Genomic DNA, 21,930 nt, shown 5'->3' on the forward strand with positions numbered 1-21,930 from the left:
CCTAGGCAACGCTGGTCCAAGAAGCCAATGATCCTAGAAAGAAAGATATATTAAGCAGCAACCAAAGACCCAATGGGCCTATGAGACCAAAGTAATACAATAATGTCCATAGCATATCTCATCATGGAACGGAAAATAAAATAGAAACAAAAACATAGCTATCTCACTGGGGTGATACAAAACTGTCCATGGAAACTCATCATGGAATACTAGGAACAGACAGTGAAACATCCCATGGATCTCATAGTATATTGGGCAGCAACATATGTAATACTCCTTTGTCTTAACTTCTGTGTGGCATAATCGGCAGATCCTCTCCTACCTAGGTCTCCACATGAGCTCCCCGGCTTTGAAGGTGCTATCATGTGCATGCACATGGACATGTTAATCCCAAGCTAATCCCTGATTTGTAGCAGATAAACAATAGGTTTAGGGCACTGGCCAAGCTCCGATAGGCTCAAGGAAAGCTCAAGTTCGACACAACTGACATCAGTCAGACATTGCAAAGGTGTACTTTTGGTTGGCAAGATTTATGAGATTTATTTGTTCATGGGAGCTGGTCAACAGCAGTCGGCCAGGTAGTCTGCCTGCCACCAAAAGCCTATAAAAGGCATAGTCTAGATCATTGTAGATTCTCTCTCTCCAAGTGAAGATTGTTCATTAGATAGACTTTTGGGGTTGCTAAGGCAGCCAGATTGATGTAACTTTTTGTACTATATTAATATACTGAAAACACAGCCATCTCGACACCTCTCTATTCTCTGTCTATGTTGATTGTTCTTGTAGGCCCCAGGTACAATCCGACCCGATGGGAGGAATTTGTCTCAGTAGGCACCAATCAGGAGTATCCCAACCACCTCAACTGGAACAAAACATAAACCTGTCTAGAAGAGTCTCCTAGCCCCCAAACAAGACAAGGATGCTAAGTAGGGGATCTGTCCCTCAGGCATGCCAGGTGTTGGCAGGTGAGCCACTCCTAAGGGTTCACCGCTGACTGACTGCCAGCTCAACTAACAACCACCGGCAATTCCACAATATTCCATCATGATCAGGAGTGCTGTTGGAATAACGACTTTTCCTTTGTAACTGTCTTCTGGGCAATGGGTAGTACTCGGCTGAGCCAATATATGAAGAAGAGAAAGGAGAGCAGAAGGGAGAGTCTTGAGTCTGGACACCACAGCATGGCAATATATTGGTTCCTTTACAAAATGAATACAATGGAGGTTGTCTGGGTGCTCATGTGTTGATAAGTGAATAGGTTACTGTATTGATTCAGGGTACTAGGCCACTTAGCTATTGTCTGGAATATACGTGCTTATGAACTCTCTTCTTTCTGCAATTTTGTCATGAACCATAGTGTGCCAATTTTTTCCGCTTCCATCTCTTATCTTGTCTGTGATCCAGACTCAAGTCCAGTAATCACGATTTTGACTGTGATAGCTCTTGCAAATTGGTAAGGTGCTATTGGGCACAGCTGAAAAGCACAGCTACAAGATGCCAGCTGGGTGGTCTTGAACCACTGGAGTGCCAGGTTTGACCAAACGGTGACAAAGAGAATAGACACAAGTATACCTGTCAATAAAGTCTAAGAGCTCATCATTGTATAGCCCAAAGAGGGTGAGGGATAGCGGGCAGCCTTGTTTCACCCGAAAGGTACTAGATATCTCCTCTGAGAGTCCTCCAAGGCATCTCACCCTCCCAACCACCGACTCATATAAAGCAAAAATGCCCCAAATCATGTATGAAGGAACCCCAAGAATCTGTAGGCACTGTGGTAGACGATCGTGTGGCACCGTATCAAAGGCTTTGTGGAAATCCACAAAGCAAAAGTAGGGGCATCGACCATCAACCTTGGCCTACTTAATGAGGCTGTTGATGTGTAACTTGCTTAAGACTAATAATAGAGGCCGGACCATTTTTAAGTTTGGCCAGCCTAGTGTGAAAACTAGTCACTTGTATCATTTTTGAAAATAAGCAATACATAATCATTCCCTTGCAATAGAATACTTGTGAGCTCCCCTTCTTCTTCATTCTTGCTTGCATGTATGCTATGCTTGATGGATGCTCTGTCTTCTCTCAGCCTTAAACACCTTTCATAGGAACAACCTGATGCAAAATGCAAAGAAGAGAGGAGAAAAGAGAGAGAGAGAGCTGTATTTTCATTGCATTCATATAGTACAAAAAGGTACAAGTCTTGGCAGCTCTAGGCATGCCCCAAAAAGGTAGCTACAAACCTTCAAATGTCTAACAATGAGCAATAGATTGCCTTTTATAGGCTCTTGGAGGAGCTAAGCAACTAGCCGACTTGCTGTCGGCCAGCTCCATGGACCCTTAAAAACATTAATGCTGCCGACTGGAAATACATGACCCCCAAAATCTGGCCGACATGGTTCTCGTCCACCTCTAGTCCCCCACAAGCTTGTACTAGCATAAACCGCTCCAATCTAGTGTGTTTATCTACTGTTTATCAAGGATTTAGCCTTGGGATGAGCATGTCCATGTGCATGCACATGACATCCCATTCTACTAAACTTGATGACGGGATTCTAACTTCTAACCCTGGACTCCCATACCTGCCATCCTTCCCTTCCTGGACACCTTTTCACTGAAAACTTTGCCTTAGGTCTCTGAATCTACTCCAAATCTAATGAAGATCTCTTCACCTGTCCCACTTTTGTCCCCTTGCCTTCTTGCCCTGTCTTGAACACTTTCTTTGGTCTTCTTTTCCTGAGTATTGATTCTGGCATTCTCACTCCACCCCTTGGATGATCATCATCCCTTGGAACCGTTTTCCTAAACCTTTCTTGGTATGCCCCAAGTGGCATCCAACTCACAAGGCTGCCATTCCCCTTGGGTCTTGTGGAACACCACCAACCAACCTCCTAGGAACTTCTTCCATGCTCCTTGGACTGTGCATCTTCATCTGAGACACCATTAGTGTTCAGCATTGCTGAACCTGAAGCTATGATACCAATGTCACATGCACGGAAGCTCTGTCTTCTTTCAGCCCTAAACACCTTTCATAGGAACAACCTAATGCAAAACACAAAGAAGTGATGGAGAGAAGAGAGAGAGATAGGTGTATTTTCAGTATATTCATATAGTACAAAAAGGTACAAGTCTTGGCAGCCCCAGGCATGCCCAAAAAAGTAGCTACAAACCTATTCTATGACCTGCCCCATGTGAGGGGTCACATGTCTAACAATGAGCAATAGATTGCCTTTTATAGGCTCTTGGAGGAACTAAGCAATTGGCTGACCTGCTGTCGGCCAGCTCCATGGACCCTTAAAAACATTAATGCTACCAACTGAAAGTATACGACCCCGAACATCTGGCCAACAGGGTTCTAATCCACCTCTAGTCCCCTACACGCCTATGCTAGCATATACTGCGCCATTCTGGTGTGCTACTCAATCCAATACTTGTGCTTCTACTTTCCTCATGACTACTTGCACTTATGTTCCCCTACTGATGTGCCTTGACATGCATATATTTCTACACCTCAGCTCCAAACACATTGGAGCCCCAGTGCAACATCACATAACGCTTCCATTGAAAACAAGGAGAAGGTGCCTAAACTCATAGGTCATCAAGTGTACAGAGCCCTCTTGTAAAAAAATGTACGGGACAGCAGAAAGAGAAGTTCACAAGTTCATAATAGAGGAAACATATGGAAAGATGCTGGAAATAGTTGGGCCAACAGTCAGGCCCTTGAAGATAAGCCTAAGAGGGTATCTCTCTAGAAGTAAAAAGTGGGGGTAAACAGGGCTGGCCGGCGCATAATCAGTTTGTCTTGCCATTTAACTCATCCATAACAAGGGACTCTAATCTGCATTTTAGCTGCCAGTCTTTTTAACAATAATAGCAGTTGGATTCACAAACATCTCTCTACCTAGCCAATTTGTCCACAATATTTTTATATAAATCATATGTTCACATTTAAAACAATAAAACAGCTTTTGACTGCTAAACTGTACCGGGCCCCCAAGGTAGCTAATGCCTGCCAGCTCAAGCTCTTTCAAGATTCCAATTTCACCAATCACATAAACCTGTTCCAAAAGAACACAAAAACGGCTTCCCCACATTGTCATCGAGCCATACTTATGATATACAAAAGAATATATATTGTGCTCATAAGTACTCTCAGGAAATAGAAAGAGGGGCACTCCCCCTCCCAGGATTATATGTTGGTGAAAGCTACAAGCGAGGTTGAACCAGTCAGGTTAAACCACGTTCAAAGGGGAACAAAAAGTCAGGCCTTTGCATGTGAAGCAGAGGAAAACAGAAGAGATCAAGACAAGTATAGAAGAAGTTACAAGCATGTACCTTCTTCTCAGAAGGGAAGTCGATAGACTTCAGATATGCAGCTGCAGCAAAAGATGAGGCAAAGATCTCCTCCTACATTCATAACACAAAGTGCTTTCAATTATCCAACCATAACATCGCAACATTCAACATCATACTGCACTGGAAAAATTGTAAAAGTCAACCGTACCTCCCTCACACTTAGACCTAGAGTCTCAAATTTCTTCCCATACTGCTTCCTAGATTTTGTTGAATTGTTTGTAACAAACACGAGCCTTTTTCCCTGGAACAGAGTTATGTTTTTTAGCAAACTTTCTTTGTGATACAAGTCCTCACACTTTGAAAGCATGAAGCCTAATTCAGCTCAGTAACATTAGAAAAAAACTGACCAAATCACGCAGCATGTCTAGAGTTTCTGGTACGCCATCAATCAAAGTATCACCTTTCCAGATAACACCTGACCATCAAAAGCCAATACCTTGGACTTAGAAAACACGATGCAAACTTTAACATGCAATTTTAGGACGAAAAAGAACCTACCTTGGACTTAGAAAACACGATGCAAACTTTAACATGCAATTTTAGGACGAAAAAGAACCTTACTAAACACGATGCAAACTTTAACATGCAATTTTAGGACGAAAAAGAACCTTACTTATGCACCATAGCAATCCATTTTAGAAACCTATCAGAACAGATCATACTTCCCTTGCCTTCGCCATTTCAGGTAGGCTAGGGTAAGTCCATGCAATCAGTCGTGCAAAGTCTCACATAGTTTTGTAACCCATTTTATGTTGAATTCTTGTACAGGTGTCCAAGAAGCTTATTAGGCCAAATATAGGCCACCAGACATCAAGGTAGAAGAGTCGGGCAGCAGATTTGTTGCCCAAGTAGAGGCAGCCAACAGCGTGGGCAGCCCACAAGCCAGATGGGCAGCCAAGGAATGCTGGAAACCATAGTGGAGCAGGCTAGGCAAAGGCGGGCAGATTTTTATGCATTTGGGCCACCTGATTTGTCAAATGCACACATGGACGTGGCTGATTTCCAGTGCTAATCCCTGATTAGGCAGCAAATAAATAGAAGATTAGGGCACTAGCAGGGCTCAAAAGACATCCATATGGGCAAGGATCAGGTCAGCCAGATTTACAACATCTTCTGAAGGCTGTCAGTCTGGGATTTGTCCTAGAACAGGCCGACAGCAGGCCAGTTCTTTGTGCTGTTTGAGGCCAGGTTTAGTCTCATCATCTACCCCCTTTTGGGGCAGGTCAAAGGTCATAGATAGGGTCTTTATGTTTCCCTTTCTGAAAGGCCAAAGACCACAGATTTGTACAGCTTTTGTACTATATAGTATACTGAAAATACAGCTATATCTCTCTCTTCTCTCTGTCTTTGTTGGTGATTTGCATCAAGGTTCCTATTCAGTTACTTAAAGCTGAAAGAAGACACACAGAGCTTCCGTGCATGTGACATTGGTATTAGAACATTAGGCTCAACAAGGCTAAGTGCTGAGAGTGTCCCAAGAAGGTGCACAAGTCCAAGGAGAGTAACACAGCCAAGGTAGAGATCCCATGGGGTTGGTCGGTGTCAACAAAACCCAAGGGAATGGCAGCTGGGGATGCCAGTATCTAATCAAGTAAAGAAGACCTCTGCAAAAAAACCCCGAAAACCACCAATTCAACAACCACAAGCTCAATAATCTTGCCAACAGTGGGTCCGTATCAAGGAAGTCTTTGGGGAAATGGTTCCAAGGGGGCAGAGCAAGGATGCCATGATCAACCTCGAAAAGGAGACCATTGAAGTGTTTAGGGACATGGCATGAGGGCAAGGGGACAAAGTGGAACAAATGCACAGATCTCGAGTGAAGGCAGAGACATGGCAAGGTTTTCAGTGAACAGGTTGCCAAGAAGGAAGGATGGTAGATATGGGAGTCCATGAGGAGACAAAGGGATGATGACAATCAAGGTCAAAGGTTGGAGGCCTGTCATCAAGTTTAGCAGGAGGGGATGTCATGTGCACACATGGACATGGCTGACTTCCAGTGCTAATCGCTGATTAGGCAGCAAATAAATAGAAGATTAGGCCACTCGCAGGGCTCAGAAGACATCCATCTGGGCAAGGATCAGGTCAGCCAGATTTACAACATCTTCTGAAGGCTGACGGCCAGCATGTTATTTCTAGGATTTGTCCTAGAAACAAGCTGACAACAAATCGGCCAATTCTTGGTGCTGTTTGAGGCTCATCATCTACCCCCTTCTGGGGAAGGTCAAAGATCATAGATAGGGTCTTTATGTTTCCCTTCCTGGAAGGCCAAAGGCCACAGATTTGTTCAGTTTTTGTACTGTTGCATGCACGGAAACCTTGTTGTACTGATCCACAGCCCTAAGCCTTATTAAGAACATTGATGCTAATTAACATGATTCAGACAGAGAAGAGAGAAGAAGAGAGAGATTGGGTGTCACGGTTTTCTTTTATTCATATGGTACAAAAAGGTTGTTTTAACGCTTGTACAAGGGTTAGGCCTTTGGTCAGCCCCAAGGAGCCCCTTCTACATAGCTTCTACTGATGACTAATGATGAATGAATGAATGATCACTTGATAAATGCTGAGTTATGTCTGCTGTTTTTATATGCTTCGAAAGTGCTAGTTGGCCAACAAGAAAAGATGTTTTTGTTCTTTTAATGATGCGTTTTACTGTCCCTTGCTGTTGGCCACTGTTTGGGCATCAGTCGCTTGCTGTCTAGTTCACCTAGGGGCTGCCGACTGTAGGAGACTGATCTGCAGCCAGGAGAAGCTATGGAAGCAAAAACGCAAGGCACATATGAAGAAAATGGCGAGCACATTGCAGAAGTGTGGAGAAGCCTGAACCTAAGCGAATGATACCATGTTGGAGAATGCTCAGGCGGAAGCATAAACTGAACAAGAGAGAGAGTAGAGAGAGCTTGTGGACAAGATCACCTTTTATAATAGCAAATAGCTTTACAATGGCAATAGCCAGCAAGAGGTGTTGAACAATGTGTTGGGATTGGATGATTGAGTGAATAATGGGGAGACTCCTTATATAGGGAATATGGGAACTAGTCAGCAGCCCCTAGGAGCTGGCCGACTACTCCACGACCAACTACACATGAGAAAAATATATAAAAGCCCATAAAATAGGCACTGCCTAAATACACTGAGATGCACTAATTCTAACACTACCGACAGGTTCCCTAGACCCTCCGATGCTGTAGATGATGTTGATGATGATGATGATGATGATGATGATGCAAACACCAATGATGCTACTACTGATGATGATGACATGTTTGTTTTGCTCCCCCTATCTTCCTCTAACTAACACAAATGTGCATACACACATTCTCTCTCTCTCTCTCTCTCTCTCTCTCTCTCTCTCTCTCTCTCTCTCTCTCTCTCCGGCAGGCTGATGTGCGCCATCTCTCTCTGCTCGTGCTGCTTTGCTCGCGCTGCGCACCCTGGCTGTGCTGCGCCTGGCGCTGCCCTGTCCACGTTGTGCTGCACCTATTCGTACCCACCAACCCGAGCTTCCCTGCTTGCACTGCGCACCCCCTACTATGTTGCGCCTGGCGCTGTTGTGCTCGCACTGTGCTGGCCTGCTTGCGCTGTCTCCTTTCCACTGCTCTGCTGTGCTCGCACCGTGCACCCTGCCTGCTAGTCTCTTCGCCCTTCGTCAGGCCTCTCTGTCACTGATTCGCTTCGCCCCCTTTCCCCACCCACCCGTCCCCTTTCCGCTGCTCTGCTGTGCTCGCACTGTGCACCCTGCCTGCTAGTCTCTTCGCCCTTCGTCAGGCCTCTCTGTCACTGATTTGCTCCGCTCCCTTTGGCCACCCACCCTTGCTCAGGCCCCCAAGACAGCAACATAACTCTCTCTCTCTCTCTCTCTCTCTCTCTCTCTCTCTCTCTCTCTCTCTTAGGCGCACAGAGAGCCAGACTCAGAGGCACATTACAGACTTCTTTAGTCCGGCCATCACTGCGCCAGATGGACCACAGCAGCAGCAGGACATGGATACCGCCCACACCAGGGGTACACTGATTGATCGTGCGATTGAGCTTGGGTGGTCCAGACGCCCACGACCACGGAGGGCGGCATCCCAGCATAGACGGATGTTGCAGCGGCAGATTCGGATTATTCTTGCGAGGCATGCGAGACACCCAGTCAGGGTGCTGACCACACAGGATATTGAGGAGATCCGCCAGTGTCCGATGCGGCACATATTATGAGATGGAGGTACCTCCATAGTGTACCTTCCAGTTCCAGTTTCATTTTTTAGGTGCCAGTAGTATCATCTTTATTTTTTCATTTTCTGGGTTTTTTTATCCAGACATTGTATCAGATCCACCATGATGTAACTTTTGGTCTCATAGGTCATTATGGCCTTTTGAAGACGTTAATATAACATTTCATTTCATTTCATTTCTCTCTCTCTGCCTGTGGAAAGGACTGCAGAGTAATATGGAGGAATGGCTCCGAGTCTCCAAGAGAAACTCGAGGCCCTCGAGACGGCAATGAAAGCACTAATCAAGGAGAACAAGAAGACATCCAATTCCAACCTCAATGAGGTGGAGAACAAACTACACCGGCACATCATGGCCCTCGAAGCACGGGTCACGGACCTTGAACAAGAGAACACGGCACTCAAGGCGGAGGTGAGTGCATTGAAAGTGGAACTGGTAGCCATCAAGAACACCGAGAAGGAAGAAGGGGAGATCAATGAGAACACTCTCACGGCCATCCAAGAAGAGATCTCCAAGGAGATCACAAAGGACATGGAGGGAAAACTCGAAGCCAAGAAGTCAGGATGGGTTGAGGTGGTGAAGAAGAACATCCGCAAAGAAGTGAGGGAGGAGACTCAAAGGGAAGAACATCAAATCATTCACACCACCATTGAGGAGGAGAAGATGAGGCATGCCCGCCGCCTCAACATTCGAGTCACAGGTATAGCCGAGACACCCAACTCCACTCCCGAGAAAGATGGACAGCTTCTATGCATGAAGCTAGGCTGCAAGGAAGAGCACCCTCTCCCCTTCACCAAAGCATGGAGAGCCAGGAAAGACTCAACACGCAAGCGAGCCCTCATCCTACAGTTTGCAGGAGAGATGGAGAGAGTCACCTTCATGAGGAAGAGGGTCATACTACGAGGTTTAGAGGGAGCTCCTATTTTCTTGGATGATGATCTCACGAGGATGCAGCTTGAGCATAGGAGAGCTTGCATGCCACGAGTCTTACACGCGAGGAGAGAAGGCAAGAAGGCCTTCTACCGAGATGGTCGGGTCATCATTGATGGCCGGCCCATGGTTTAGCGGTTTGGGGCCTATGGGACACAGACCAGGCCACTGACAGAGATACACATGGCATTATGGAACTATAATGGTTCACTATGGGTGCAGCCTGGACGACTGGAGCATGTTATGGTGGGGAGAGACATCATACTTCTGACAGAGACACATCAGAGCCCAGAGAGAGGGCTACCTCGAGTAGAGAGATTCCAGTGGGAGTCAGCATACAAGAGGACCACACGCCACGGTACCTCGAGAGGGTCGGGGGGAGTAGCAGTTCTATTCAGACGGGAGCTACAGGGGAGACCGAGAGTGGTAGCACAGGATCCAGAGGCCAGATACATGTGGATCAGCTTACAGCTCTCACAGGACAGGGTTATATACATAGCCCTATGTTACTTTCCTCCATCAGGATCCTCCTATGTCATTACAGAGGACATGCCACAGGAGGAGGAGACAGGAGCCTCGCCATACACTTGTCTGCTGTCAGAGGAGATTATGCATTATTCTACACTAGGGGAAGTATTTCTTACGGGCGACTTCAATGCCCACACACAAAGCAGACAGTGTGAGGTGTATGACTATGATGACATGGAGATCCTCCACCCTGTGGATGCAGAGGAGATAGGGGCTAGTCGGGCATCAGAGGACACTGGACCAGACAGAGGACATTATGGGGACCACTTACTAGAGTTGGGAGCCAGGCATCGTCTCGTTATTTATAACGGGATGCTACAGTGGCCGGGATCAGGAGGGCTGACATGCTTCCCACATGGGGGTCATACACGGACCGGAGGCACGGTGGTAGACTACATTATGGGGTCTTTGGAGGCATCACAGCTTGCCACCTCATTCTCCATTCCACCTCGTCCTATTGGGGCAGATCATACATACTTGGCATTTTCACTAGCCGGACCACCAGTATCACCAGCCCCCCACATACCGACGCCACACACTACCATCTACTTCACACATGACATGGCAGACATATACACTGGCAGAGTAGAGGATGGGCTCCTACTCATGGATCCCCTGGCACCTATGGATACCATTACAGCCGAGCTGGCATCACTCCTACACACGGTTGCATTACAGAGCTTCCCACATCGTGTCCACTCAGGAGAGCCTGCGAGATCTGGGACTATGCCCCAGAACAGATGGTATGATGACGAGTGCGGAGCCCTATACTCACGGCTCCGCATACAGAGAGCCTTGGGAGCCATCACAGAGCAGGAGTCGAGGAGACTTACTCGCCGCAAAAGACGGGCCTTCGCAGAGATACAGGAGCTAGAGATCTTTCATTTCTTCATGAGTAGAGATAGCCCAATCTCATGGCGGCACTTCAGAGAGCCCCGGACACCGACACCTATTGCAGACCCACAGACATGGCACACATATGCAGAAGGCCTATACCACGCCCCACACAGCAGCCACCTATACCGCAACCACAGGAGCCTCGACCTACCACAGCTAGCTTCTTTACCCACTCGATGGTAAAGGAAGCTATCCGCCACCTACAGCATGGACGGGCCGCCGACCATATGGGCCTGCAAGGTGAGCATCTCATATATGCAGTAGATTCTTTGGCTCCTTTTCTTGCACACCTGTTTAACAGGGCACTAGCAGAGGGTGTGCCTGCGGAGTGGACGATGCACACCATTGTGCCGATCCACAAAACAGGGGATATGCTCGATCCGAGCAACTACAGGACGGTTATGGTTGGCCAAACTCTATGGTGAAGTGTTGGAGCAAGAGCTTAGCTTATATGCTGAGCGAGCAGGTTTACACTCATCAGGGCGGGCAGGCTTCAAGAGAGCTTTCTCTACCACTGACCATGTATTCACTTTGAGATGTATGATTGATCAGGCCAGAGTGAGGAAGAGAAAGCTCTATTGCTGCTTTGTGGATTTCCACAAGGCATTTGACAGAGTACCACGAGAGAGGCTCTTTCAACGCCTACAGTCTCTTAGCATACCAACAGATATGACATGGGGCATCTATGCATTATATGAGCAGGTTTTTGGGCGAGTCAGACGTCCAGGAGGTATGTCCAAGACTATTGCTAGCACCATTGGTGTGAAGCAAGGTTGCCCACTTTCCCCCACGCTATTTGGGTTATACATTGATGAGGTGGCTGACTTCATTACACGGGGAGGCGGAGATGGAGTTGATTTAGCAGGTACCTCAGTACATATTATGCTTTATGCTGATGATATTGTATTAGTGTCTGAGTCTCCAGGAGGTCTACAGCAGCATCTACATGCACTCGATGATTTCTTCACACAGAGGGGTCTTACTGTGAACCTTGGGAAAACCAAGGTTATGGTCTTTCATACATCGAGACAGGGCAAGAGTCAGCTGACATTCATTCTCGCACACATGGATCATCTACCACCATTCCAGTATGACAGGGATGCACCACATATCCGTCTCTCTCATAGTGAGAGGAACAGAGTATTGAGACAGGACCTATGGCAGCTCTATACACGAGAGACATGGATATCCCTTACACAGCCTCTTCCACCGAAGACGCTATACTATAGAGATCACTTCATGAGTATCACTGATGATGGATATATAGAGAGGCCTAGATACATGGAGGGCTTTTTACCACAAGGCTCCCGAGTGGCTATTGGTCAGCTTAGAGTTTCATCACATCGATTGGAGATCGAGTCTGGCAAAACAGCACGGATCCCCCGAGAGGAGAGGGTATGCAGATTGTGCAGAGAGGAGGTGGAGAGTGAGGAGCATTATGTATGCAGATGCAGAGCATATACAGCCATCAGAGAGAGATATCCCATTTTATTCAGAGAGCCACATTCCCTACGCCGGATCTTTGAGGCAACAGACCAGCGCGGGAGATTCATTCTAGACATACAGCGTCCCAGAGAGACATCATTACAGGCTCAGACAGCTCCAGAGGGGGGACGACAGACACAGATTACTACATTTTTTCAGAGATCCATCCCACTCCCAGCCCCTACACAGCAGGGAATTACTCTCCAGAGAGCAGAGACACTCAGAGCCCACAGGAGACGGAGGACACCTGGCTTTCGGACACCACGCCTATACCAGAGAGAGATGACAGAAATCAGAGCTCAGTTTCACAGAGAGGGTGCGGAGCGACTGGCTCGATTCAAAGCAGACCCAGGCATGTTCTTCAGGGAGCTGCAGACACCCCCTTCATTGATGTATACCATTTTATACCCCGAGTATGGTACAGGATGGAGCTAGCTAGGTTGCATATCATAATTGTATACTCCATGCATATAGCTTTGCATTCTCCTAGTGGTAGAGCTCCATCCCTTCCCCCACTCACTATACTTATTGCACACCCAGATTCAGCTTTTTAGTTCAGTACTTTTTCATTTTGTTGGGATGACAAAGGATACCCCATACAGGTACACCGATTTGTCTCATAGGCCGAGTTTCGTCTTTTGGAAGACGTTAATAAAATCTTTCTTTCTTTCTCTCTCTTTGTTGGTGATTTGCATCAAGGTCCCTATTCAGTTACTTAGGGTTGAAAGAAGACACCCAGAGCTTCCGGGCATGTGACATGATTTGGGGCGGGCAGGTTTAAGCACCCACACATGTGCACTATGTACAATCAACATTATTTAATGGCTGATTAAGGTCGATTTGAAGCCCACAACCTGTATGAAGCTCACCAACCAGGCAACAACCTGCTTGACAAGCCAATTAGGGGGCCAATCGCCCTATTTAAAGACCACTCCTCTTCCCCGCTCAATCATCCAAGACAATCCAAAGCAAACTAGTAATCTTCTTCAACAATGGTGCATAGGAAAATCAACATTTTGCTTCAACCTTGCAAAACAAGCATTCGAAAGTCTAACGATCAGATAGCAGCCTACTGCGGCACAATTCCTGTTTGGACTAGCAAGTTCCTCCCTCTTGAACCATCAGGATATAGGCCATCTTGATCCATCAGGATATAGGCCATCACTCAACCCAGTAAGGGAGAAGGTATTCCCAAGTCAAGGATCAAAATTACATTGTATTAAATTCAATATCATAATAACACAAGATGGGGTCTCTTTGGTGGAATATTGGGACCCAACCAAGTGTGTGGTGTGATGTCTCTCTCCTCTCATCTCTTCAACACAACAAAGCAGTAATTGCACACCTTATTCATGCATCTGTCAGTAGTGTATGTAACATTGGTATCAGAGCTAAGGCGATTCGAAGTTGTGCATAGTCAAGTACAAGAGAAAAAAAAGTGGATGGTTTGTTTGTGCTCCAAGATTCCTACAAAGCCACCGACTTCAATTCTCGAGTGGATGGTTTCTTTGTGCCCCAAGAAACCTGCAAAGCCACCCACTCCAATTCTCAAGTGGATGGTTTGTACGTGCTCTAAAAAATTGTTGCGACACCCAAGATGCATCATCAAGAACTTAGAAGAGAAAGTTTTGCAAGAGACATTGTCTTGGGAATCCAGCCCCAATACAGAGCCCGTTACCACCCTCAAGATGAACAAACAGATGACACACATGATGCAAACGTTTGAGCAATATGAGAGGACCACAAGTACAAGCGCACCCTTAAGCTAAAGGAGCATGGGTACAAGCACACACTCCAGCTGCAACACATGCAGAATTCGAGGCTAACCAAAAGCAACAATGGCATGTGCCCAAGAACAATGCCATGGCTCGGACACGTTGAGCAAGCTATCTCTGGCATGAGATGGGCCGTGAGAAGCAAAGAAATGTTTGTTACATCTGCCACCCATCTGTGTCCAAATCTTGGGCATGGAAACGATACTCCGCACGCTGCTCAAGAGAGTGATGAAGTTCTGCTCTAATAGTACATAAAGAATCTGCAACCCATTGAGTATGAGGATGTTTCTCGTGCTCTTTCTCCAAGGCAGCCAATCTACGCCTAATAGCCCTTTCTAAGTCCAAGGCCTCTTGCCTCTTAGACAGGGCACATGTGTGATAAAAGTCACTAATATCACAGAGAGCAGAGGCCAGGCTTTGAGAGGCCTGTAAGAAGTCATGAGATCTCCAAATATCAAGCATACGATGCGATAGTTCTGCATCTGAAAACTATAATTGTAAACTCGATCCCTCTATTTTGCTATAACATGGGTGCTTGTGGAAGCATGTTTATGATTAATTGATTGCAATTCGCACCTAATCACAAACTTAAACCCATCCTGTAAGTATAATGGTAAACTCAACCCCTTTACTTTGTTGTAACATGGGTGCCTTGCGGAAGCATGTTTATGATTGATAGATTGTGATTCGTGCCTAATCAAAGACTTAAACCTATACTTAATACACAGTAGAGAGAGATGACCTAATCTACCATGTATTACTTCTTCTTCATACCCAATACATAGTAGAGAGAGAGGATCTAATCTACCATAAAGCTCAACCAAACCTAGCTTGGCATACCATGTTTAACCACCCAACATTATATATACCAATGATCTCGGGCGTCCAGTGTGCATCTTACCGGCCACACACCATACTCGCAGGCCCCCTATGTCCCCGCTGGTACCCCTGTGCTACACATCACTGAGTCTTATGCCTACAACCGTCACCCTCGAACGTTACCCATTCACACTTGTTAATATAAGCAGTGATGTGCAATAGCATGCCGCTATTGGTTTTCCCACGCAACACCCGCATATCCCATGCATTATTAGTGTGTAAATCATGTGTATCAATGTGTATGCGTCCCATGTGTAGCCACGTGTAAGGATCGTAACATTTGGAGCCAAGCACTTTAAATGCCAGGGGCTGTTCTATTTATAATGTCTGCTGAGTTGGCTACCAACCCTACCAAGCTTAATAATGTCCAACTAAGAGTGTTCACACAATAACCCAATAACTATGTATACACTTGGCTACTCATTGGACGCCTAGACAATATTACAATCATAATTACATGAAAACATGTTTCGTCCCTTCGAAATGGGAAGAAACGTTTCTATGACAAAACGTTTTGAAATAGGATGAAACCTCCTGGCCAAAACGGTGTTTCGCCCAAAAGTCATGATAGGTCCCCCCCCCCCCCCCCCCCCCCCCCCCCCCCCCCCCAATCCTAGGTTTGACGCTTGCATACACATACACATATATACATAGATGTAGACATACATATGTATGTTTGAAATTGAAGTCGAATTATGACCAAATTTGTCACATGCATCTCGCAATTGGATGCCACATGGACATATCTGTACAGCAGATGCAAGACCTGGAGTGGAAAACTCATCCCTTGTGAGCCCCAATCCAGGGCGAGTCAGCTAGGGTTCCACTCTAAGCTTCCTCGGTCAAGTGTACAAGGCCCGTATATGGTCTTGGTCAGGTGTGCAAGTCCCGCACATGAGGTAGTGCGAGCCCGTACTACGAGTCACCCTCTAGAATGATGACAGGTGTTCCAGGCATTGATAGGCAGGCTTGTAGCCTGATGCAAGGCACATGATGAAGCATGCAGTTGCATGTAGAATTGCATAGAGTGTGGGGGCAAGGGTTTACCCATGCTGCCCCACACTTGGGCTACCTAGGGCAGCCCATGGGCCATGACTTTGGCCCACAAGAAGCTCTAAGCATTGTGGCCAGCCCTTATAGGGCATAGACCTTGTTGGCCAGCCTCTAGGAGACAAAGGCCAAGTCGGCCAGCTCCTAGTAGGCATGGACTGGCTGTTGGCCAGGCCTAGAAGGCATTGTTAGCCACTCGGCCAGCCCATGAGGCCTTCACAGCCAGTCAGCCAAGCCATGGAGGACCGGCATATAGGCAGCCAGCACCAGATTCAAGGTGGCCAGCATATTGGAGAAGGCACATATTAAAGGGCCGACCAAAACAGGTCATGGGGCATAAAGAAACAGGCCGAGAGGGTTATGAGCAAACCACCCAGCCCTTTTGGGAAGTATAAAAGCATCAGCTTGTCTAGTCATTCATTCATCTCATATTTCACATAGTGCTGAAGCGATCCAAAGGCCAGGACAACCAAAGGGAAAACTCCAGTCAGGTGAACTTTAAGGTCAGAACTAGATCATCTTCAGGCTACATGTTTACAGCAAAGCACGATCATCAAGAAGTCAGTCTTTTCTCATCATTCAATAAAGCAAATACACCAGTCCTTGGTGGGGACTCTTCAGAGGGTGTTTGGGACCCAATCGGGTGTACCTTGTCTTTGGTGTAAAGAGAAGGGAGGGTGATTATCACCGACAACACTCTCCATGACAGTGCACGACCTATGAGACCACACTAGAGATTGCGGTCTAGAACTGCAATGGCGCTCTACGAACAGATGCAAGTCTGTTCGAAGTAACATTTACAGGGCGTGACATGGTCCTTTATATAGAGACACACCAGTGCCAGGGAAGTTGTTTACCTGAGGTGCAGGGATATAGATGGGAGTCCGTCCACAACCCATAGCCACACACAATAGGCAGTACTAGATGCTCGAGAGGAGTGGCCATATTATACAGAGAGGGACTGCAACAAGTGATACACGTGGTCAGACGAGATGAGGATGCACAATTCATGTGGGTAAGGATCAGGACGAAGAGGGCCCGAGATATCTACCTTGCAGTGTGCTACTTTGCACCATCCACATCCAGATATACCACCCGTGGGGAGTCTCCATACCTGCCACTCTACAAGGACATTTTGAAGTTCTCGAGTCTAGGGGATATCCTCCTTGCTAGAGACTTCAACGCCTGCACCGCCAGTGCACAGGTACCTTTCTTTGAGATAGAGAATCCCATGTACCAGGAAATCGACAATATGGGCTAGATCTCGAACGGACATCACAAGATATGACAGCCCGTATAGACTATGGGGGGTACCTCTTGGCCCTTGGAGGAGCTCATGGATTAGCCATTTATAATGGCCTAGACCGGTGGCTTGGCTCCAACGCCTTCCCTTGCTACCCCTTCGGACCGGCCACACACCATACTCACGCACCCCCTATGTCCCCGCTAGCATCCCTGTGCTACACATCACTGGGTCTTTGACCTACAACCATCACCCTCAAACGTTACCCTTTCACACTTATTAATATAAGCGGTGATGTGCAATAGTATGCCGCCATTGGTTTTCCCACGAAACGCCCGCATGTCCCACACATTACTAGCGTGTAAATCCCGCGTATTAGTGTGTATGCATCCCACTTGTTGCCACGTGTAAGGATCATAATATTCTTTTCCCCTTTTAGGAATCATCATCCTCGATGACAAACTGAGAATAACGCTTACGAAACTGAAACTCTGTTTCCCAAGTTACATCTGTCAAGGGATGTCCTTTCCGTTTTACAAGAGACTCCTAAAGAATACAATTTCGCAATCGTCTCTAGGATCTGTTCTGGTCCATGATCTTCTTGATCAGGTTCCTGCAAAGCAATCATACCATCACTAAATTATCACCATCGTGAAGATAACACTTCAATCGACTCACATGAAATACTAGATGGACATGACAATCTTGTGGTAGGTCTAACTTATAAGCCACATCTCCGACTCGTTTCAAAATAATCCATGGTCCACAATATCTAGGTGACAACTTAGTAGATTTACCCGCACCAAGCGTCTCAATTCTCGAAGGAACAAGTAGAAACACTTTCTCCCTCTCTTTAAGAGAACGAGCTATCCGCTTGGGATTAGCATACTTAACCACTCGATCCATAGTCCGATGGATATAATCTTGAGCTCTAGCCAAATTTAATTGTATCCGAGACAGAAATTCAGCTGTACTAGGTGTCTTCTAAGGCAATCCAATTTTACCTGTCATCAAATATTGTACCATGATGAGATTACATGGACACTATTGTATCACTTTTGGTCTCATAGACCCACAAGATCTTTTGAAGACATTTAATATAACTTTCTTTCTTTCTTTCTTTCTGTCATTCCCCAACATAAGCTCTTAACATATCCTCCAAGACTTGGTTGACTCTCTCGGTCTGACCATCAATCTGTGGATGATCAGCGCTACTCATGCAAAGTTGCGTGCCAAGTTTACTAAAAACATGCTGCCAAAAATTAAATGTAAACTGCGGATCTCTATCCGACACAATGGATTCTAGCAAGCCATGTAATCTAAACACGTTGGCAATAAACAATTCCGCTACTTGCGGAGCTTCAACTTTGTTTGTAGTCAAATGTGCCATCTTAGATAATCTAGCATTATAACCTTTCCTAGTTTGGAGTAAATCCATAATGAAATCCAGTGTCACATAATGATTAATATGTTTTTAACTGTGGCCACCAATAGAAACGTTTAGTGAGCTCAATGGTTTTCTTAATTCCCACGTGTCCAGCACATATTATTTGAGTCCGAAACGCATATCTTGCCATTTCTCTTGAGAATTCCATTCTCAATGATAAATTGATGTTTACCAACCAGACAATAAATGAGACGGGACTAATTCCTCATCTACTTGGCTAGTCTTATTCCATAACGATTGAACTTACAGATCCATATTTTGAGCTTCACATATTCTATGAATGATCTCATTCTCGACTATACTAAAATTCATCTAATACAGTGTGCGAGACAATGCATCGACAACAACATTCTCTTTTCCTCATTGATACAAGATTTCCATGTGAAACCCTTGCATCAATTCGGCCCATCTTACTTGATGGCCTCTTAAATCCAGCGGGTTACAAAAATACTTTAGTGTATCGTGATCCGTGTATACCTTAAATTCAGCTCCATATAAGTAATGCCTCCACACCTTGAGTGCATGTATTACTCCATACAATTCAAGCTCATGTGTGGGCCACTTGCGTTGCAAATGATTGAGTTTCTTACTTTCAAAAGCCATTGGTCGGCCTTCTTGGCTCAACATAGCTCCTATGGCAATGCTACTAGCATCTGTCTCAATGACAAAAGGTAATGACGGATCCATGATCTTCAACACAGGTGCCGTTGCAACCGCTTGCTTTAATTTATCAAACTTAAATGTTGGTCCAAACATAAACAATGATAACTTGCAACAAGTCAGTCAATGGCGCTACTACTTCAGAATAGAAAATAATAAACTTTCTATAAAAACCAGATAATCCTAAGAAAGATATGAGCGCAATAATATCCTGTGGAACAGACCAAGCCATGCTTACTGCAACTTTCTTCGAATCCATCGTTATGCCTAGCGACGATATAATGTGTCCCCAAATATTTAACTTCCTCTTGACATAGGAAAGTCTTTTGTTTATTGGCATACAATACATTTTCCATGAGCACGCCAAACATTGTAAACAAGTGTGGTTCGTGCTCCAGTAAAGATTTACTATAAACCAAAATATCATCAATAAAATCCACCACAAATTTATCCATGAATGGCCTAAAGACATCATTCATCAACATCATAAATATTGCTAGTGCATTAGTAAGCCCAAATGGCTAAAACGAGAAAGAAAAGCAGTCTTAGATACATCTTCGTCTTTAATACAAATCTGATGATATCCACTTTTTAAATCTATCTTACTAAAAACCTTTCTCCACCTAGAGCGTCTATCAAATCATCAATCCTTGGCATTGGATATTGATGTTTTACAATAAGTTTATTTAAAGCTCTATAATCGATACACATTCGATAAGAATCATCTTTCTTCTTGACTAGCAAAACCGGAGAAGCAAATAGTGAGAAACTAGGGCAAATTAGTTCTTTCACTAGGTACTCCTCAATCACCTTCGACACCTCGTTCTCCTCGACCAAACTCTGGAGACCGGTACAGAGGTCTATTGACCGCACTTGCCCCGAGCACAAGCTCTATTCAATGCTCCACATTTCTCCATGGAGGCAAAGAAGAGGACAGTTCAAATTTGAAAACATCAGAAAATTCCATCAAAATTTTCTCTTGCAAAGATTTTGTGGCAATACAAGTTGGAATTCCACTTTCATGCATGTCTAGAGAGACTTGCAAGATATTTTAAGCATTTGTGTAGCAATAATTATTGCATTCTTGGGTAGATCCCTTTTCTTGTGTACCCTCATGACTACCCAAGTGATGTGGGTATCCGATGTCGGCAGAGATACTATAGGTGTTATGAAATGTCAAACCTCCATGCAAGGAGCTCCAACTCTTTGATTCTAGCCTCATACAAAGAAACATGAGAGAGAAAAAGAAGAACTCAAAAAAAGCTCAACCAAACCTAGCTTGACATACCATGTTTAACCACCCAACATTATATATACTAGTGATCTCGGGCGTCCAATGTGCATCTTACCGGCCACACACCATACTCGCAGGCCCCCTATGTCCCCGCTAGTACCCCCATGCTACACATCACTGAGTCTTTGGCCTACAACCGTCACCCTGGAACGTTACCCATTCACACTTGTTAATATAAGCAATGATGTGCAACAGCATGCCGCTATTGGTTTTCCCACGCAGCACCTGCACATCCCATGCATTATTAGTGTGTAAATCATGCGTATCAATGTGTATGTGTCCCATGTGTTGCCACGTGTAAGGATCGTAACATTTGGAGCCAAGAACTTGAAATCCCAGGGGCTGTTCCACATAAACTTCATCCTTTAGCTCCGCGTTGAGAAATGCCGACTTGACATCCATCTGAAAGATGAGCAAATGAGAGTGTGCAGCAAGAGCAAGAATTGTCCGTATGGTCGCCATCCGAGCAATCGGTGCAAAGGTATCATCAAAACCCATGCTAGCTTTCTAAGAATAGCCTTTGGCCACAAGCCTGGCCTTGTGCTTATCCAGAGTCCCATCCGATTTGTACTTGGCCTTATAGACCCGCTTGACACCAATCACCTTCCGCTTTGCCGATCTAGGAACCAGCTCCCAAGTCTGATTCCACTCAATAGAGTCAAGCTCCGCTTCCATGGCCTGCTTCCAAGTCGGTTGGAAAGCGCCTCCCCAATATGGGTGAGAATATGTGAATGTGAAGCAGAAGCAAATAGAAATCACACGAGAGAGTACACAGCCACGAGAGTTCCAACACTTGATCTAGAGACTGAAATATTGAATGTATTGAATGAATGGTGAATGAAATATGAAGGTACAATGGCCATGCTTATATATATCTCATGTAGAGCAGTTGGCCAGTAGCATTGGAGAACAAAATGTCCACAATTGATACAAATACCTAAAATAAGCTATAAAAATAGTGGAAAATATGGGAAAACATCAGATAAATATCTAGATAAAAAGAAAATAAAATGGAGTAAAAGAGAGCTAGAGAAGACATGTCCAACACCTCCTCTCAGCTCCACCACGGGAGTCCGACTCCCATCCGAGTAAGGGGCTGATCAATAGTATCTCGAGGAAGAGGTTTGGTGAAGCGATCAGCAATGTTGGCTTGAGACGGACAATATTCCAATGTAATGATGCC

At 45.5% G+C, this 21,930-nt stretch overlaps 1 protein-coding gene across 6 annotated transcripts in view; it reads right to left on the minus strand.

The window, feature by feature from the left end:
- Positions 1-21,930, minus strand: part of LOC147632918 (phosphoglycolate phosphatase 1A, chloroplastic-like) — a 77,192-nt gene that overhangs the window by 33,432 nt on the left and 21,830 nt on the right. For 5 of the 6 annotated variants that reach the window (XM_086805905.1, XM_086805904.1, XM_086805903.1 and 2 more), the window contains 4 exons: positions 4,695-4,762; positions 4,496-4,588; positions 4,327-4,398; positions 3,978-4,049 (listed from right to left, as the gene is read on the minus strand). In XM_086805905.1, coding sequence (XP_086662031.1) covers positions 3,978-4,049; positions 4,327-4,398; positions 4,496-4,588; positions 4,695-4,762 — 305 coding nt within the window. The remainder of the gene's footprint in view (positions 1-3,977; positions 4,050-4,326; positions 4,399-4,495; positions 4,589-4,694; positions 4,763-21,930) is intronic. The other variant, XM_086805902.1, reaches the window with a different exon arrangement.

The sequence above is a fragment of the Cibotium barometz genome, chromosome 12, assembly GCF_041138505.1.
Source record: "Cibotium barometz isolate CiBa-2024 chromosome 12, ASM4113850v1, whole genome shotgun sequence".
NCBI classification, from domain to species: Eukaryota; Viridiplantae; Streptophyta; class Polypodiopsida; order Cyatheales; family Cibotiaceae; genus Cibotium; species Cibotium barometz.